General features: G+C 43.9%; 1 protein-coding gene and 1 long non-coding RNA gene across 3 annotated transcripts in view; one reads left to right on the top strand and one right to left on the bottom strand.

Annotated features, from left to right (window-relative positions):
- The window catches only part of LOC135216245 (uncharacterized), a 187,103-nt gene that overhangs the window by 2,691 nt on the left and 169,172 nt on the right, over positions 1 to 15,240 (bottom strand). The gene's annotated exons all lie outside the window — the stretch shown is intronic.
- LOC135216244 (protein FAM76A-like) overlaps positions 1 to 15,240 on the top strand; it is a gene marked incomplete at its 5' end in the record, with an annotated part of 47,014 nt that overhangs the window by 15,452 nt on the left and 16,322 nt on the right. For both annotated transcript variants that reach the window (XM_064251410.1, XM_064251409.1), the window contains 1 exon segment: positions 9,522 to 9,658. In XM_064251410.1, the coding sequence (XP_064107480.1) occupies positions 9,522 to 9,658 (137 nt within the window).

Below are 15,240 nucleotides of genomic sequence, written 5' to 3'. Positions count from 1 at the left end.
ATGAAAACTAAGCTATAGTGGACAACAAGCCCATATCCCTTATTTGTTAATGTTAGTTTCTTTATTTATGATGCATTTGTATTATAAAGAAAAATCACATGGCTAAGTCATCTAATCAATTGTAAATAAAATGATTCTGCCAGTATTTTTACTTGAATTTAGATTCACAGGATTCAGCCAAGTTTATCTTTTAAATGTACGTATTGGTTTGGTCATGAAAACTAAACTACAACGGACAACAAGCCCCTGTCCTCATAGTTGGTAATGCTAGTTTTTATGTTTCTTTAAATTTGGGAGTACATATAACTGTTATCCATAAGTGTTATTCGTAATTGTGCAAATTGGATAAATAAAGGTTAAGACTTGGCTTTATGTTAACTATACACATATATTCCCATGAGCTTTCTTATTTCTAATATGGGAGGCATTTTATCTATCAACCATAGTCTTGCATATGACATAAACAGCCCACACAATATATCAGTAATGTAATGTGAAATAGCTGCCATAAATACCATTAAGCTGCTGTGTATATATTTTTGGAAGACATTTATCCAAGTTTCCATATTGGAAAAACATCATATCTAATGTTTAGTTTCAGCTGATTTTATATGGTAGAACTTTTTTTTATCTGATTTTAATTACCTAATCAATTTTTGTTACATTTTCCATTTTTGAACTGTTTAGCTTAGCATAAAACTGATTTTCACACAGACCTTTCAAAGAAGGATATTGGTAAGTGCAAAATGGTCAGTGACAGCTGGATGTACTATGGTCAGGGCATGAAACATGACAAATTTTCTGAGACAATTTGTATTTTTCATAGCCACAAACCTGAGGTCTTAACAATAGGATTATTTCTAGTGCCTAGCTGAATCCGGTTAAAGCGCAGATGAAAGCAAGGAATATTGTGATATCTGGCAATGCATGCGTAAATCAGGTGAGGAGTGGTCAAAGACCACGCACCTACGCCACCACGTCAGTCTTTCCCAACTCAGGATGTCTTAACAAACAGGGGCGGGTAGAGGTGGGCAGTATAATGTTAAGACCTCAGGTTTGTAGCTATGAAAAATACAAAGTGTCTTGGAAAATTTGTCATTTGTTCATACGCGAACAAACCTTTGGTCTTAACAATAGGATAGACTCATACTTGGAGGGAGGTACAAGACATCCTAAACTGGCTGGGGGCCTACCAATCAGTCCAGCTCCAGAAGAATGACTTCTGGAGAGGGACTGAAGCCCGTTGAGAAGCTAGATAAATTAATAGCTAACCACTCAGACCCTGAGTGATGTACAATGATATGTGGGAGAATAATTTTATAGGGAACCAAATAGAAACTTTGACTGTCCAAAAGCAAACCAGTACACCAGGGTTTGTTACTACTCCCAACTCCTCCTTGCCAAGGAGTGGAGCATATGCTACCTATTAGAGGGTTTGATATTTGTATATTAAGTAACCACACTATCAGTATGACTACCTTACTCACCTGTACCAGACCAGTCCAGCAAATGACATGTGTATACCTTAACCCGCCCGAAGGAAGAAGGGAAGGTACAAGAGAAAGAAGGAGACCAGCCAACTCACTCATTCTCTCATCCACACAATCATCTTAGGTAAGATACAAAAGTGCCCTGTTAAAGGCAATTGTGAGTTACACAACCTGTTGGACAGCCACCACAGGACCCAAGGAAAACGTGTCTGTAGATCTATGGGCAACATCCTTCAGAAAAAGAGGTGAACGTGGGCTGGCGTAACAAAGTACCAGCGCTCAGCACTCTATGTACAGCCAAGTTCTTTTTGAAAACCAGAGAGGGACCAATACCCCTAACTTCATGTGGTCTAGCCTGCACAGACGTGGTGGCGGAATCATCAAGAGCCAAGTATGCCTGTCTGATTGCTTCCCATATCCAAATAGAGATAGTATTATTAAACTCTTTCTTAGTACGGCCTGTGCTAACAAAAAGTCTGCGGCAGCCTGGTCTAAGGTGCCGAGTCCTTTTAAGAAAGCAACACAGGACCTCGACAGGGCACAACAAAAGCTCTTGAGCAAAACCACCCACAAAGTCATTCAGTGATGGAATGGAAAACGAAGTGAACCTGTCATCATGCACAGAGGGATTTTTGGTCTTGGCCAAGAATTTCGGGACAAATTCGAAGGACACCAACCCCCAACCCCTGGTGTGCTTCAGACCATGGAGCTCTCGTACCCTCTTAAAAGATGCTAAGGCCAGAAGGAAAACTGTCTTGAGCGCCAAGTTACTGTCAGATGAGCAACGCAAAGGCTCATATTGACTCTTAGCGAAGCTCTTGAGAACCAAGGAAACATCCCATGTCTGAGGCTAGAGCTCCCTAGGAACACTTGACTGCTCAAACTCCTTAACAAGCAAGGAAAGTTTCCAGGATGAGATGTAGATCCCTTTAAGGCGTAACACCAAACAGGGCTGCCCTGTAGCCGTTAATGGCAGAAACGGACAAATGTTTCTCGTCTCTGGGGAAGGTTAAAAAGTGCTACAGGCAGTCCCTGGGTTACGACATTACGAGGTTACAACTATTTTCAATTATATTCATCAGATGAAATATGACACCAAAAATGCAAAATAATCAATATTTGAAGGTTTTTTGATGAAAAATGCCATAAGAATGCAGTTTACATAGTTTTCAATGCACCCAAAGCATTAAAAGTAAGTTTTTCTTAGGATTTTTGACGATGTTCCGGCTTACGACGATTTTCGGCTTGAGACGCGTCTCATGAACGGAGCCCCCGTCGTAACCCGGGGACTGCCTGTATTTGCTGATACGACACCAATCCCAGTAGATCGCCCATTTGCCTTGTTAAACCACAGAGGTAGACTCTCTTGAGACTGCTGGATATATGCCCTGCTGTTCTCTGAGAAAAGCCTCTCGCTTGGAGGAGATACTTGATAGCCTCCAACCGCGAAGAGACAGGGATTCTACCGACTGGTGGAACCTTTCCGCATGTGGCTGACACAGATGCCGCCAAGGGGAAATTTCCCTTGGAACCTCAGACAACAACGACAGCAGATCTGGAAACCATTCTGTCTGAGGCCACAGAGGGGCTACAAAAGTCATCCTGAGACCCTGTGAACTCGCTAGCCTTTTCAGAACTTGACGAATCAAACAAAACGAAGGAAAGGCATACACCTCCAGATTGTCCCAGGGATTTTGGAATGCGTCCTCTGCTAACGCCAAAGGATCTGGAACCACTGAACAGAATATCTCCAGCTTCCTGTTGAAGCGAGTCACAAAAAGATCCAGCATGGGTCTCCCCAAACTTGGAAAGGTTTGCCTGCTACCACTTGATAAAGGGACCACTCTATTCCTAGGACCTGATCCCGACGACTGAGTTTGTCTGCGACCACATTCAGTTTCCCAGGGATATACCTGGCTGAGCTCTACCAAATTGCTGACCGCCCACTGGTGAACCTCGACGGTCAAGGCGTGAAGTTGACGAGAAACCAGGACTCCCTGCTTGTTCACATAGGCTACCACTGGGTGTTGTCCAACATGAGAACGACAGAATGACCCTCTACCTTCTCCCGAAACTCCCTCAGACCCAGGAAGGCTGCCTTCAACTCCAAGATGTTGATATGTTGCTGTTTGGCCTCCAAACTCCAAACGCCCGATGCAATGAGGCCGCCTAAATGAGCCCCCCAACCTGCGAGGGAGGCGTCTGAGAACAGAAGGAAGTCCAGTGGAAGAGAACGCAGAGGGACACCCTTCGAAAGATTCTGGTTGTCCAACCACCAATGAAAGTCTTCTCTCACTTCCAGAGACAGAGGAACCTTTAAAATGGATGAGTCCCCCGCCAGAGATCAGAATTCTCCCAGTCTCCATTGCAGAGACTGAAGATGAAGACGCCCATGAGGGACTAGCTTCTCCAGGGAAGACAACACTCCCAGAAGAACCTGCCACTGAAGAGCTGACTGATGTGGTTCCGACAGGAAGTGGCGTGCCACCACTCGTAACTTCTCCAATCTCTGATGCGACAGAAAAACTTTTGCAACTGTCGTATCAATGACCATGCCCAGGTAGAGAATCCTTTGACTGGGTACGAGGTTCGACTTTTCCTGGTTGACTACGATGCCTAGTTCCAGACAGAACTGAAGTAGACGATCCCTGTCCTGCAACTGAAGTAGACGATCCCTGTCCTGCAGCAGCTTTTCCCTGGAAACTACCAAGACCAACCAATCGTCAAGGTACCTCAGTAAACGGATCCCCTGAGCATGGGCCCAACTTGATACGAGAGAGAAAACCCTTGTGGACACTAGAAGGGCTGTTGTCAGCCCGAAGCATAGGACTTTGAACTCGAAGACCTTGTCCCTGAGAGAGAAGCGAAGGAACTTCCTGGATGTCAGATGAATAGGGATTTGGAAGTATGCGTCCCTTAAGTCTATAGACAGCATGAAGTCGCCTTCCTTCGCAGCTGCCAACACTGAACACTGGGTCTCCATCTTGAACTGTGTCTTCCTGATTAAGTCATTCAAGGTGGATAAGTCGATCACAGGTCTCCAACCTCCTGCCACCATGGGCACCAAGAAGATGTGACTGTAAAACCCTGGAGACGGACGCACCACTTCATCTTATTGCATCCTTGTCCAGCATCTTCTGCACTTCCTCCCAAAGAGCCAAGAACTTCAGAGAATCTGGAGGATATGCCCTCCTGAGCTGCGGCTTGTCTGACGGAGGAGGAGAGAAGTCAAATGGCAGCAGGTACCCCACCCGGAGGACATCTACCACTCACTTCTCCGCCCCATAACTCTGCCACTCAGCCCAATGGCCTGTCAGGCACCCCCCCCACCTGTGGCACAGGAGAGGGAGAGGCGCCTAACCTACCGACAGCCCCTTTTACCTCTGCCCCTTGAGCCCCTTCTCAGCTTAAAGGAACAAAAGCGAAAGGGACATTGGTCCTCTCACCTAGGCTGAGTCAAACGGGAAGGCCGGTCCTCTGACCTAGGCTGAGTCGAACGGGAAGGCCCTGCCGAAATCGAACTTCTCAATGGCCTACCAGGTGACGATCTTCTTGACTGCTGCTGGACAGGGGGAGGAGGAGGAGGAGCAGCAGCCAGATGTCTCTGAGGATGAGACTCCGACTTAGACTGCCTGGTGCACCAGTCTGTCCTTGGTGTCAGCCTGGCGCCGGTCAATCACATTTTCCAGCTCTGTCCGAGGAAACAAAAATTGGGACTCCCAACAGATCCCCGTTTCTCAGTGCTAGCAAGGACTCTGTCAACTGATCTCTCCATCCTATAAAGCTGCGTGTCTTCTAATCAGGAGAAGGTTAGCCCATAAATTAACACTTGAGTTGAGCCATATACGAAAACGCCTTGCCTCCGGACTGCAACAGACTGGCAAGCGAGGATGCATTTACCAACCCTTCTAGGGCATCCTGTGGAGACAAAGGATGGAGCCACCAACCTCACCTGCTCCAAAGTCAATCCTGGCTTCAGGCGAATGACGTCCGGGTTAAGGTGACGTGATATAAAAAACGCAGAGTTCGTAGCATAATACTTTCTATGTCTCGGGGGTAGTAGTTTGGCAGAGCCCCTAGAGCGAAGCAAACCACCCCAGTCTGAAACAGCGGCGTTAACCTTATGCAAGACCGACTGGACGTGCCCCGAAAAGGAAGCTGAAAAGATTATTTGGGATCCTGCGTAACTCCCAGCAAGGCTTCCAAGCAAGGAGTGTAAGACGACCGAGCCTGAGTCCTACTTTCCAAATTGTTGAACCCACAAATGAGATTGACAACTTCTGAAAAGGAAGACAAAAACTCTTGCGTTTCTCCCTCCTGCTCCGGATCGACGACGAGAAGGATGTGTAGGCTCCTCTAAGGCACCTTCCTGATTAAAATTAAACCAACTAACCTGTCTGGGCTGGGTCCGCACGCCAGTTCCTGCGACAAACCAACTACAATACTAGGAACATCACTACGCACTCCTCCAACAGATGACTCTTTAACCTGTCTGCGAACGGTCACGGACATGGCAGACGTACAAACATGAGTTGGAGAGGAATCCTGAACACTCAAGATGAAAGGAGAATCCCTCGGAGTCGAACTCCTGGAAGCACCAGGGAAAGGGGCAGGCAAACGCTCCTGCTGCACCAACTCCGTGCTCACGACCTTTGACCTCTTGGCAGGCGCCTTGAGATCCTTACGGCGACGAATAGACCCTGGAGAAGTAGGAGGGCTTGCATCATGAGCACGGACAGTGGAGGTTGCAACACGCTCGTGATGTGCACGGAAGGGGGAGGTTGCAACATGCTTGCGATTTGATGCAGAGGATGAAGCAGCCACTGCAGATTGCACAAGGGAAGATACACCAACACTCACGAACACGGCTGTGTTGTTCCTACCTCGTAGGCGAAGAAAGAGCAAAGTCCTTTGCCTTCTAACACCTGATACGCTGACGTGGTGTAGAGAGGGAAGAAGGAAAGGAAGATAGCACTGCCTCCTTACGCGATCTCTTCGCAGGAGGCGGGGACGATGCAACATGTTTCCTTCCACTCCTCCCAGCTGACAAGGCAGCCAACTCATATCTCTTAAGAACCACCTGGCATGAAGCCTCAGACGGATCAGCAAGAGAAGGCTTCGATGACATGGAAGGGAGATGCAGCGGACTGGGCGGCAGAGATGACGTCATGGCTGAGAGTGCAGAGGAGACGACTGGGAGTGACGTCAGCGATGGAAGTGATGTCACAAGTGGTGATGACGTCACCGCTTCCCCTCGGTCAGAAGGGGAAGCAGACGCTACTGGCGAAGGAATACCAATCAACTGATCCTGTGATGTCATTAATGGGGCTGACGCCACGGCTACCCACGAAGACGAGGAGGGGGTTAGTGACCCTCTATAAAGTGTACCAGCAACCCCTCCAAGGACGGGGAACCCCATAGCCTGAGCGTCTTCCTAATTGCCACCATCTTGGACGCCTCCGACTCTGGAATAAATGAGAATGATGTAAAAGCCTCCCCCCTCCCGGGAATCTATTAACTCCCGAAGAAAAATTAGCCTGAGGGCCTCCCAGTACTTCCAACAATGAATCGATGGAAGAAAAGGGAGGAGAGACAGGCACAATGCTGCTATGGGGTGTGAGCACTGCAGGAGATGAAGCATTGAGAAGAGGCAAAAAACCTTCCTATGAAGGAAGAGTAGAAACCCTCCGATGCTCTTTCTTGCTATAAAACGACTTCCACTGCTATTTAGGACATGCACAGCATTCCGTGCAAGGATTCGTCATAGTACAAACATTAGAGCGGCACAAATTACTTGTGATGGGGGGGTCGGTCGCAGCTGAAGCCAAAAAACAAGAACATGGAAAACCTGGAATTCCGGGCGCACACGTTGACGAGGCCGAGAAGGAGCAGATGCAGCCATAACACCAGCCCCACACACACACACACACACACACACACACACACACACACACACACACACACACACACACTTGAAACGGGTAATGAACCGGGTAAAGGCCAAGAGAGGTCAACCACAACTCTCGCCCAGGCAGTTAAGGAAAAGACTGACACGGTGGTGTAGGTGCGTGGTCTTTGACCACTCTTCACCCAATTTATGCATGGGTTGCCAGATATCACAAGATTCCTTGCTTTCATCTGCGTTTTAACCAGATCCCAGCTAGGCGCTAGAAATGATCCTACTGTTAAGACCAAAGATTTGTTTGCGTATGAACAGTGCATTTTATGAAATTGGAAAAGAAGGTTGTTCCTATAAAAACAGTAGCCATTTTCATTGTATGATGAATTGCCTTAATATAGTTTTTTATGGTTGCAACTTACCAAGTAGTTACATAGCTATAGTTTCTAAAACTGTTGGCAGCTAGAATTTTTGAAATTCCCATTATCAAGGGAGAGAGGAACCAACACTGCACGAAATCCAGTAGTCTCTGCCATCTGGTGCTGTTAACATAGTTCAGCAGCAGCGGAAGTCTCGGACTTAGAATGTGCAACAGAAACAGTGGCATATCAGTTGGAAGGAATTGACCGCCATCCACTGGGGGTTATTAGAATTTGCGAATGAGGTCCGCAACAAAGTAGTGGTGGCCTATTCGGACAGTACGACAGTGCTCTCACACATAAGAAAAGGAGGCACCCGCTCATTTTCTCTTTGTGAAACGGCAAGAAACCTGTTGTTATGGGGGAAACGGAACCAAACCAGATTGGTAAGAAGGTTCATTCATGGGAAACACAATGTACTCATGGACGAACTAAGCTGCAAGAAGCAGGTCCTTCCCACAGAATGGATGATTAATCCATTGGTGTGCCTCGATCTATGGAAACTTTTGGGCAAACCAATGCTAGATCTGTTTGCCACAGCAAAAAACTATCGTCTCAATCTTGACTGTTCGCCAGAACCCGACCTGAAAGCATTGGTGACAGATGCAATGCTTTTGGACTGGTCAAACAAAGACTTGTATGCATTCCCTCCAATCAGGATGGTGAGAGTTGTCAACAAATTCAGGTCTCACCACATCTTGATGACCTTCATTGCTCCATTCTGGCCAGCACAAGAATGGTTTCCAGATCTGCTAGATCTTCTGGTAGATTGGCCAAGATTACTTCCACAGACAACAGGTCTACTTAGACAGCCCATAATAATATAAGATTTTATGTATACTTACCAAGTAGTTACATGATCAAAGCCCTCCTTCCTCCCCTCACATGGATAGTATAGTAAGGCCTAAACAACTGAATTTTGTGTGGCATTGGTTCCTCTCCCGATAGTGGGTGGGGGGTATCACCTGACCAAAACAAACTAACGCTACCACGAATTTCAAAAATTCTAGCTGCTGATGGTTTTAGAAACTTTAGTTATGTAACTACTTGGTAATTGTACATGAAATCTAAAAATATTATAAAAATGTCATATTTAAAAAATTACCTTTTTAAAAGCGGAATGTGTTATATAGAAAGTGTATCCTTAGGCCAACCAAGTTGTTAGTTTTATTCTGTGAATGGAAGGGTGTTGAAATATTTATCTAGGTTAAATTACTGTTATCAAAATTACTCTTGAATCATTGCCTTTTTACTGTATTTTAGTAAATTTTAATATGAATTAATTTTACCTTTGAAATCCTTAGTTTTGGACTAGATTTGAATTGGAGGATTATTTTTAAAAGTTCTAGCTTAGGAAAAAAAATTGAAATGTATTGTGCAGAATATTTAAATATGGATAATTAAAAAAAAAATTTGAAATGTATGGTGCAGAATATTTAAATATGGATAATAAACAAATATAAATTATGGTCTCCTAAACAGTTATGGCCAATATAATGGGTTAAATTGGCAGTTACAAATAAGTATTACAAAGTTTGAAAATTTCAAACTTGAAATTAGAGCAGGTATTTTGAGTAACTTTTGAATTATAATTTTTAAAATTTTTACTTTATGTAACTTTAATAGAGGAAATAAATTTCTTGAAATGGATTTTATAGAACACAAATTTCCACACTGTCTGGTAAAGGAGTTATATTTATCTTAATTTTTCAGGTTGATGGTAAAGTGTTATGCTGGTTATGCACATTGTCCTATAAGAGAGCTTTGGCAAAGACGAAGGTTACTGATCCAGCAAGGCACTCGCATATAAAACTTGGTTCACGCTCAGGGCATCACAAAGACAAAGAAAGGTATGTTTTTTGTTCACTCCTCAAACCAACTTTCTGTAAATTCTAATTTGTGAACATAGCTGTAATGCAGTTAGTGATTTTTGTTCTGGGAAAAATAGAAATTTATAATGTAATATATTTAATGGATAAGATGCAGCACTTTATATGAAAAATAAGTGAAGATTATTTAAAGTAAAAATAAATGAAGATGATTTAAAGTTCAGTTGACTGTATCTGGTAATAAAATTCTTTACTATACAAAAATATTATCTTTTATTCACTACAGGGCCAATTTTGAATAAAATAATTTTCTGATGCAATGCTATCAACGTAAAATTCTTTGCTGAGATTACTAAACTCGGAGAATATCTGTAATGCATTAAAAATGTTTTCATTGTAATGCAAAATTACACCGGCCTATAAGTAGGGGTACAATAAACTGCTTGGAGCACAAAGCTACTAAGTTTAATTTGATCCTTCCATAAATGCCTTAATGAATATATTATATAGGTATGGTTTGTTTCACTGATGCAATGGGTAAATTTTTGCTCAGTATATATTAGTGAAAAACTGTGAATTATTTACAATAAGAAAGGTGCTGAGAGCTTTGTCTGCATCTTTCCATGTCACTAGATTTATTTTCTTCCTCAACATTCCATCTTCTATTTCAAGTGCCAGTTCCTCAAGTTTCACCCACTCAAAATGAACTTTCTGTAACAGGTTTGAAATATTTTCCCATGGTAATGCTGCTGTATTATTAGTATTATAAAGGATTAGTTTATCCAGACCTCTGAGCGTAACAACGGCTGTTTTGCTGCTGAAGGCACTTTATTATTTATGCGGGTACGAACTATTGGAATCTTATTGAAGGTTGTTGTTTTTCAAATTAAACCAGAAAACCAATTACTGGCTGGTTTTTTTTATTTCATTCAAAAAGAAAGCCACATTAAAGTAATATTTCATCTTTGATTTGATCACACTTATCTAAGCCATAGGTATTTGATGAATAGACACACAACACAGTTCCTGAATGCAGGCCAACATTACAGACAGATCTTTCTTTATTGGTTTTCAATCTTTCAGCCAACAGTGATCAAGTATGAGGAACAAATACTCGCAAGAAACTCGGATTCTACAACACACTAATTTTAGTCACTTATTTCATTTTGAGCAGCTGAAGTACAGTCTTAAGAGAATGGTGTGTGTTACCCTTGTGGTCAAATTAACCTGTTTAATATTGATTGCTTTTTGTTTTTCCCTAATTTGCTTAGCAGTATTCCTACTATTTTCACATGATTTTGAAGGTTTCAGACTACTTTACATGGTGTTCAATGTTTCAGACTACTTTTATATTATAGCTGCTGCCTCAGTAAAATATTTACTCAGATTTTTGATAATACAGTGGTACTTCGAGATACGAAAGGCTCAACTTACGAAAAACTCGAAATACGAAAGCAAATACGAAAAATTTTACGGCTACATACGAAAACTGCTCAAGATACGAAAGGTTGTTGCTGTAGTCCGAGATTTGCCCGGACTACCGATAACAATTTTGAAACTCGCGCGCTGCCAACTGAGTAGACTCGCCACCATCCTCCCGCTCTCCCATTGGTTCCTGATGCTAGTCACCGCCATGAGATCCTTCTCTCCTATTGGTCATCATCCCTCCCATCATGCATCTACGTACTATTACGTAGCAGCGTTCTTCTTCAGCCATTGCTTCTTACCAGTGTTATTGTTATTGTACGCACGTGGAATTCGTTCATTCACATATACGATTTCGTTTGTTAACGTAAATTCATGTTAGTGATTTCGTTGTGCTACTTTTATCGTGTTGTGTGAGAACCTAAGTAGTATACGTACTACATTACTTAATTACATACAGTATAGTCATGGGTCCCAAGAAAGTTGCTGAAGTTCACAGAAAGAAGAGAATACTTTCTATGCAGATAAAAAATGGAGATAATAAAAAAGTATGAAGCTGGCTTGCGGTTGAGTGTGATCGCTAAGGAATACGGCCGAAATCCGTTGACAATAGGCACCATCCTTAAGCAGAAGGAAGCCATCAAAGCAGCTACACCTTCCAAGGGCGTGACTATTTTGTCCAACAAGAGGAGCTATGTGCATGATGAAATGGAAAGGCGGCTGCTTTGGATTGAGGACAAAGTTCGGTGGCGATACGATAACCGAGACGGCAATCTGCCAGAAGGCCAGCGCTATTTTCGGCGGTTTGATTGCCCAAGCCGAAGACGACGGAGGAGAGGGGACATCGACGGCAACCCCAGAGTTCAAGGCTTCTCATGGGTGGTTCGAAAAATTCCGTAAACGGACTGGCATCCATTTGGTGGTGAAGAAATTGAAACTTTGTAAAATACGTATAGTATAAAAAAGTAAAAAAAAAAATGTAAAAATAAAAGAAAGACAAAAAAATTTAGTTTTGAGTTTTTTGTAAAGTTAAGTGTTACAGTTTTGTTAATGTGTTTTGTAAAGTTTAGTTTGTTTTTCTGACATTGCATTGTTTTTATGTGTTTTGTAAAGTTAAGTGTACGTATCTGCCGTTTGTCCTCCTCCTCTGTCGCCACTTTCGGAGAAAGCCTCACTCGAAAGGTAAGCTTCCACATTTTACTACATACGTACAGTATTTCTTGTTTACCATGTACACTAATACACTTTATTTACAGGTAATTAGCAGTACGTATTAAGTATTGTATGGTCCAAATTGTTGTAGTATTTCATTGTTTATAGGTCAATTTAGCTTTATTATGAAATTTACTGGGGTGTTTTTGGAGGACTTGGAACGAATTAGCCATTTTACATGTAAAATGTGGTTCAAGATACGAAAAACTCATGATACGAAGGTCGCCTCGGAACGGATTAATTTTGTATCTCGAGGTACCACTGTATACAATTGCCAGTCCCAGTAACAATATTGTTGGGTAACTATTTGGCCTAAGTTTGGATGGTGCAGTTGTTAGGCCAGGCTAATTATTACCTATTACATACTTTCTATTCAGGAAAGGACAGTGGAACCTCGGTTTTCATATGCAGTCAGTTCCAGAACTCTCACAAAGTCCCAAACGTATGATATCCAAAACAATAATTACCATAAGGAATAATATAAATTCAATTAATGTCTTTCAGACTCCCAAAAATATTTTAAAATTCATTTTATAGAAAATAAACACAAAAGCAGAGTGGGGCACAAGAGAACATGGGATGCTTTGTTTGGGCACTGTATGTGCCGAGTCACAAGGTGGGCCTAGGAAGGAGCATTTCTGGTCGTTTGAATTCTGAGGAAACATACGAAACTAATCAAAATTTCGTTGGCAAAAGTCGACAAAAACCGTCATAGGAAATCCGAGGTTTGTTCATGAAGCCTACCTGTCAGATATATATAGCTGTATTCTCCGAAGTCCGACAGAATTTCAAAACTTACGACACACGCAGTGGTCGGCCTGGTGGTTAGTACCCATTCCCGCCGCTGGGAGGCTGGTATCAGGAACCATATCCATTTTCTATTCAGATTTTCTCTGTCGCCGGTACTGTCAACAACTGTTTTCAGTACCTCTGTCTTAGGATTTTGTAAACTTCATTGCCGCTTAAGTATCCTAATTGTCTTTTGGTTTATTGACTTGGATTTGTGGCTAGGCATATGCTATCATAAATTTCAATTAGGTTTTGATTGACCTTTGCATAAGATGTCTGAATCTAGTTCTGCTAATTTCAGACTGTGTTGTCTGCAAGAGTAAGGTGAGGCTACTGAAAGCTTCGGTAGATCCTCACTTGGTATGCACAATGTGTACAGGGCATGTTTCTTTATTGAAAGATCGATGTAAGGAGTGTGAGAGTTTGACTGATTCCGAAGGGAAGATGTATGATTTGTATGTATGCAAATTAGAGCGTGATTGAATCAGGTGGTCTTCCTCAAAGACTGCATCAGTAAACAGAAGTAAGGGTAGTGAACCTGCTAACCTTCCTGTAGACTTTGTTTTGCTAAACCCTGTAGTATGGCCTATGGGCTGTGAGGTTATGTCTGCGAGAGGTAATGCCTTTTCTGTTATTGTGGATTCCAACCGTATCTTGGAATCTAAAGTGCTCGCTCTCCAATCAGTGTTGTGAAGTGTAGTGCCCCTAGTGTTGTGGAGGGGGCGTCAGATCGGCCCTATAAGGCCTCTAGGCCTGGACCTCTGTCGGACTCCCAGGACAACAGGAAGTGGGCATGTCGAAAGCCGAAGGAGGGTTACGGAGAACCCCCACCGATCTGGCATCCCTTCGGCAGTTACTGTTGACGCTTCCTAGGCTGCCAAGGAGTGTGCGCGTGCACGCCTCCTTAAGGATTGCTTCTCGTCCTCCGAAGCATCCTCCCCGCATGGGGGTTGGAACTTTCGGAAGGACTCGCGCCCTCTAAAGAGAAGCTTTATAGAAGAGGACGCTTCACGTCCTCTCTCACGTCATGCGTTGCAAACGTCACCTGAACATTTTTACGACTTTCCACCGCAGAAGAGAAACAGGACGTCATCGGAGCAGGACGCTTTTGAGCGCCAGACGCCCTAACTTTGTTACTGTGAGAATGAAGAAGGCGTCCCCTCGCCCCTCGCAGGATCACCAACAGTTAGCCTCGTTTTTCGCCAAGAGAGAGGCAGTACTGCGTTGCCGCAGGAAGGTTTCGAGGCTGTCTGTTAAGAGAATCAGGCAGTCTCCTTCTCTTCAAGGCAAGACGCTCGGCAATACCCTCGCGAGGACGTCTTTCAGGACGCTCGGCGTTCTATGCATCAAGACGCTCGGCAAGCCTCTCGCTAGGACGCCTTTTGGGACGCTCGACGCTCTGTCGAGAGGAAGGAACGTCGTTACTCTTGTAGCAAGGATTGTTTTCCTGCTCCCCAAGACGCTCCCCCCTCCTCTCCTCATGGCGCTCCGTATACGTTATGTGATGTTCGCTCTACTGCGAAACAGGATGTTGTTCTTGACGCCCGGCAAGTAAGCGGGTAAGCTCTCATTGACAGCCGTGACACTTGGCTGGACGCTCGTCTGGACACTCGTCTGGACGCTCAACGTGACGCTTCTCTGGACGCTCATCAAGACGCCAGGTGTGACACTTTGCTGGACGCTCAGCGTGACGTTTTTCTGGACGCTTGGCATGTTGCCCAGTGTGACGCTTCTCTGGACGCTCGGTAGGACACTCAGCATGACGCTTTCTGGACGCTCTTCACATTTGTGGACGCCCAGCATGACGCTTTTCTGCACGCTTTTGTGGAAACTCTTCAGAACGCTCCGCAGGACGTTCCTTTACCCTAACTTCGCAAAGTTTAGGAGTTGGCTATTAAGCATTTCCGACTTTCGTCTTTGGACCCTACTTCAAGTAGAAAACCCCCTTTTATGAGAGGAGCCTCAGAGTTTGATTGCTTCGCGTTGTGTTAAGGACCCTTCTCCTGTTCCCGTAAAGGAGACAGAGTCCTCGAGCGTCTCGCAACCTACGAATGAAGAAGAGACTACTTCGTCATCATCTTCATCTATCAAGGTGTCGATCCGCCTTCTATAAGACATGTTTGCTGACAAGTTTCGGCCCCCGGTCCCTTGCTCTCCTCTCTCGCTGTTGGCGTCGT

Source organism: Macrobrachium nipponense, chromosome 6, assembly GCF_015104395.2.
Source record: "Macrobrachium nipponense isolate FS-2020 chromosome 6, ASM1510439v2, whole genome shotgun sequence".
In the NCBI taxonomy this organism is placed as follows: domain Eukaryota; kingdom Metazoa; phylum Arthropoda; class Malacostraca; order Decapoda; family Palaemonidae; genus Macrobrachium; species Macrobrachium nipponense.
The sequence above is the reverse complement of the archived record's forward strand: the minus strand, read 5'-3'. Positions and strand labels throughout refer to the sequence as shown.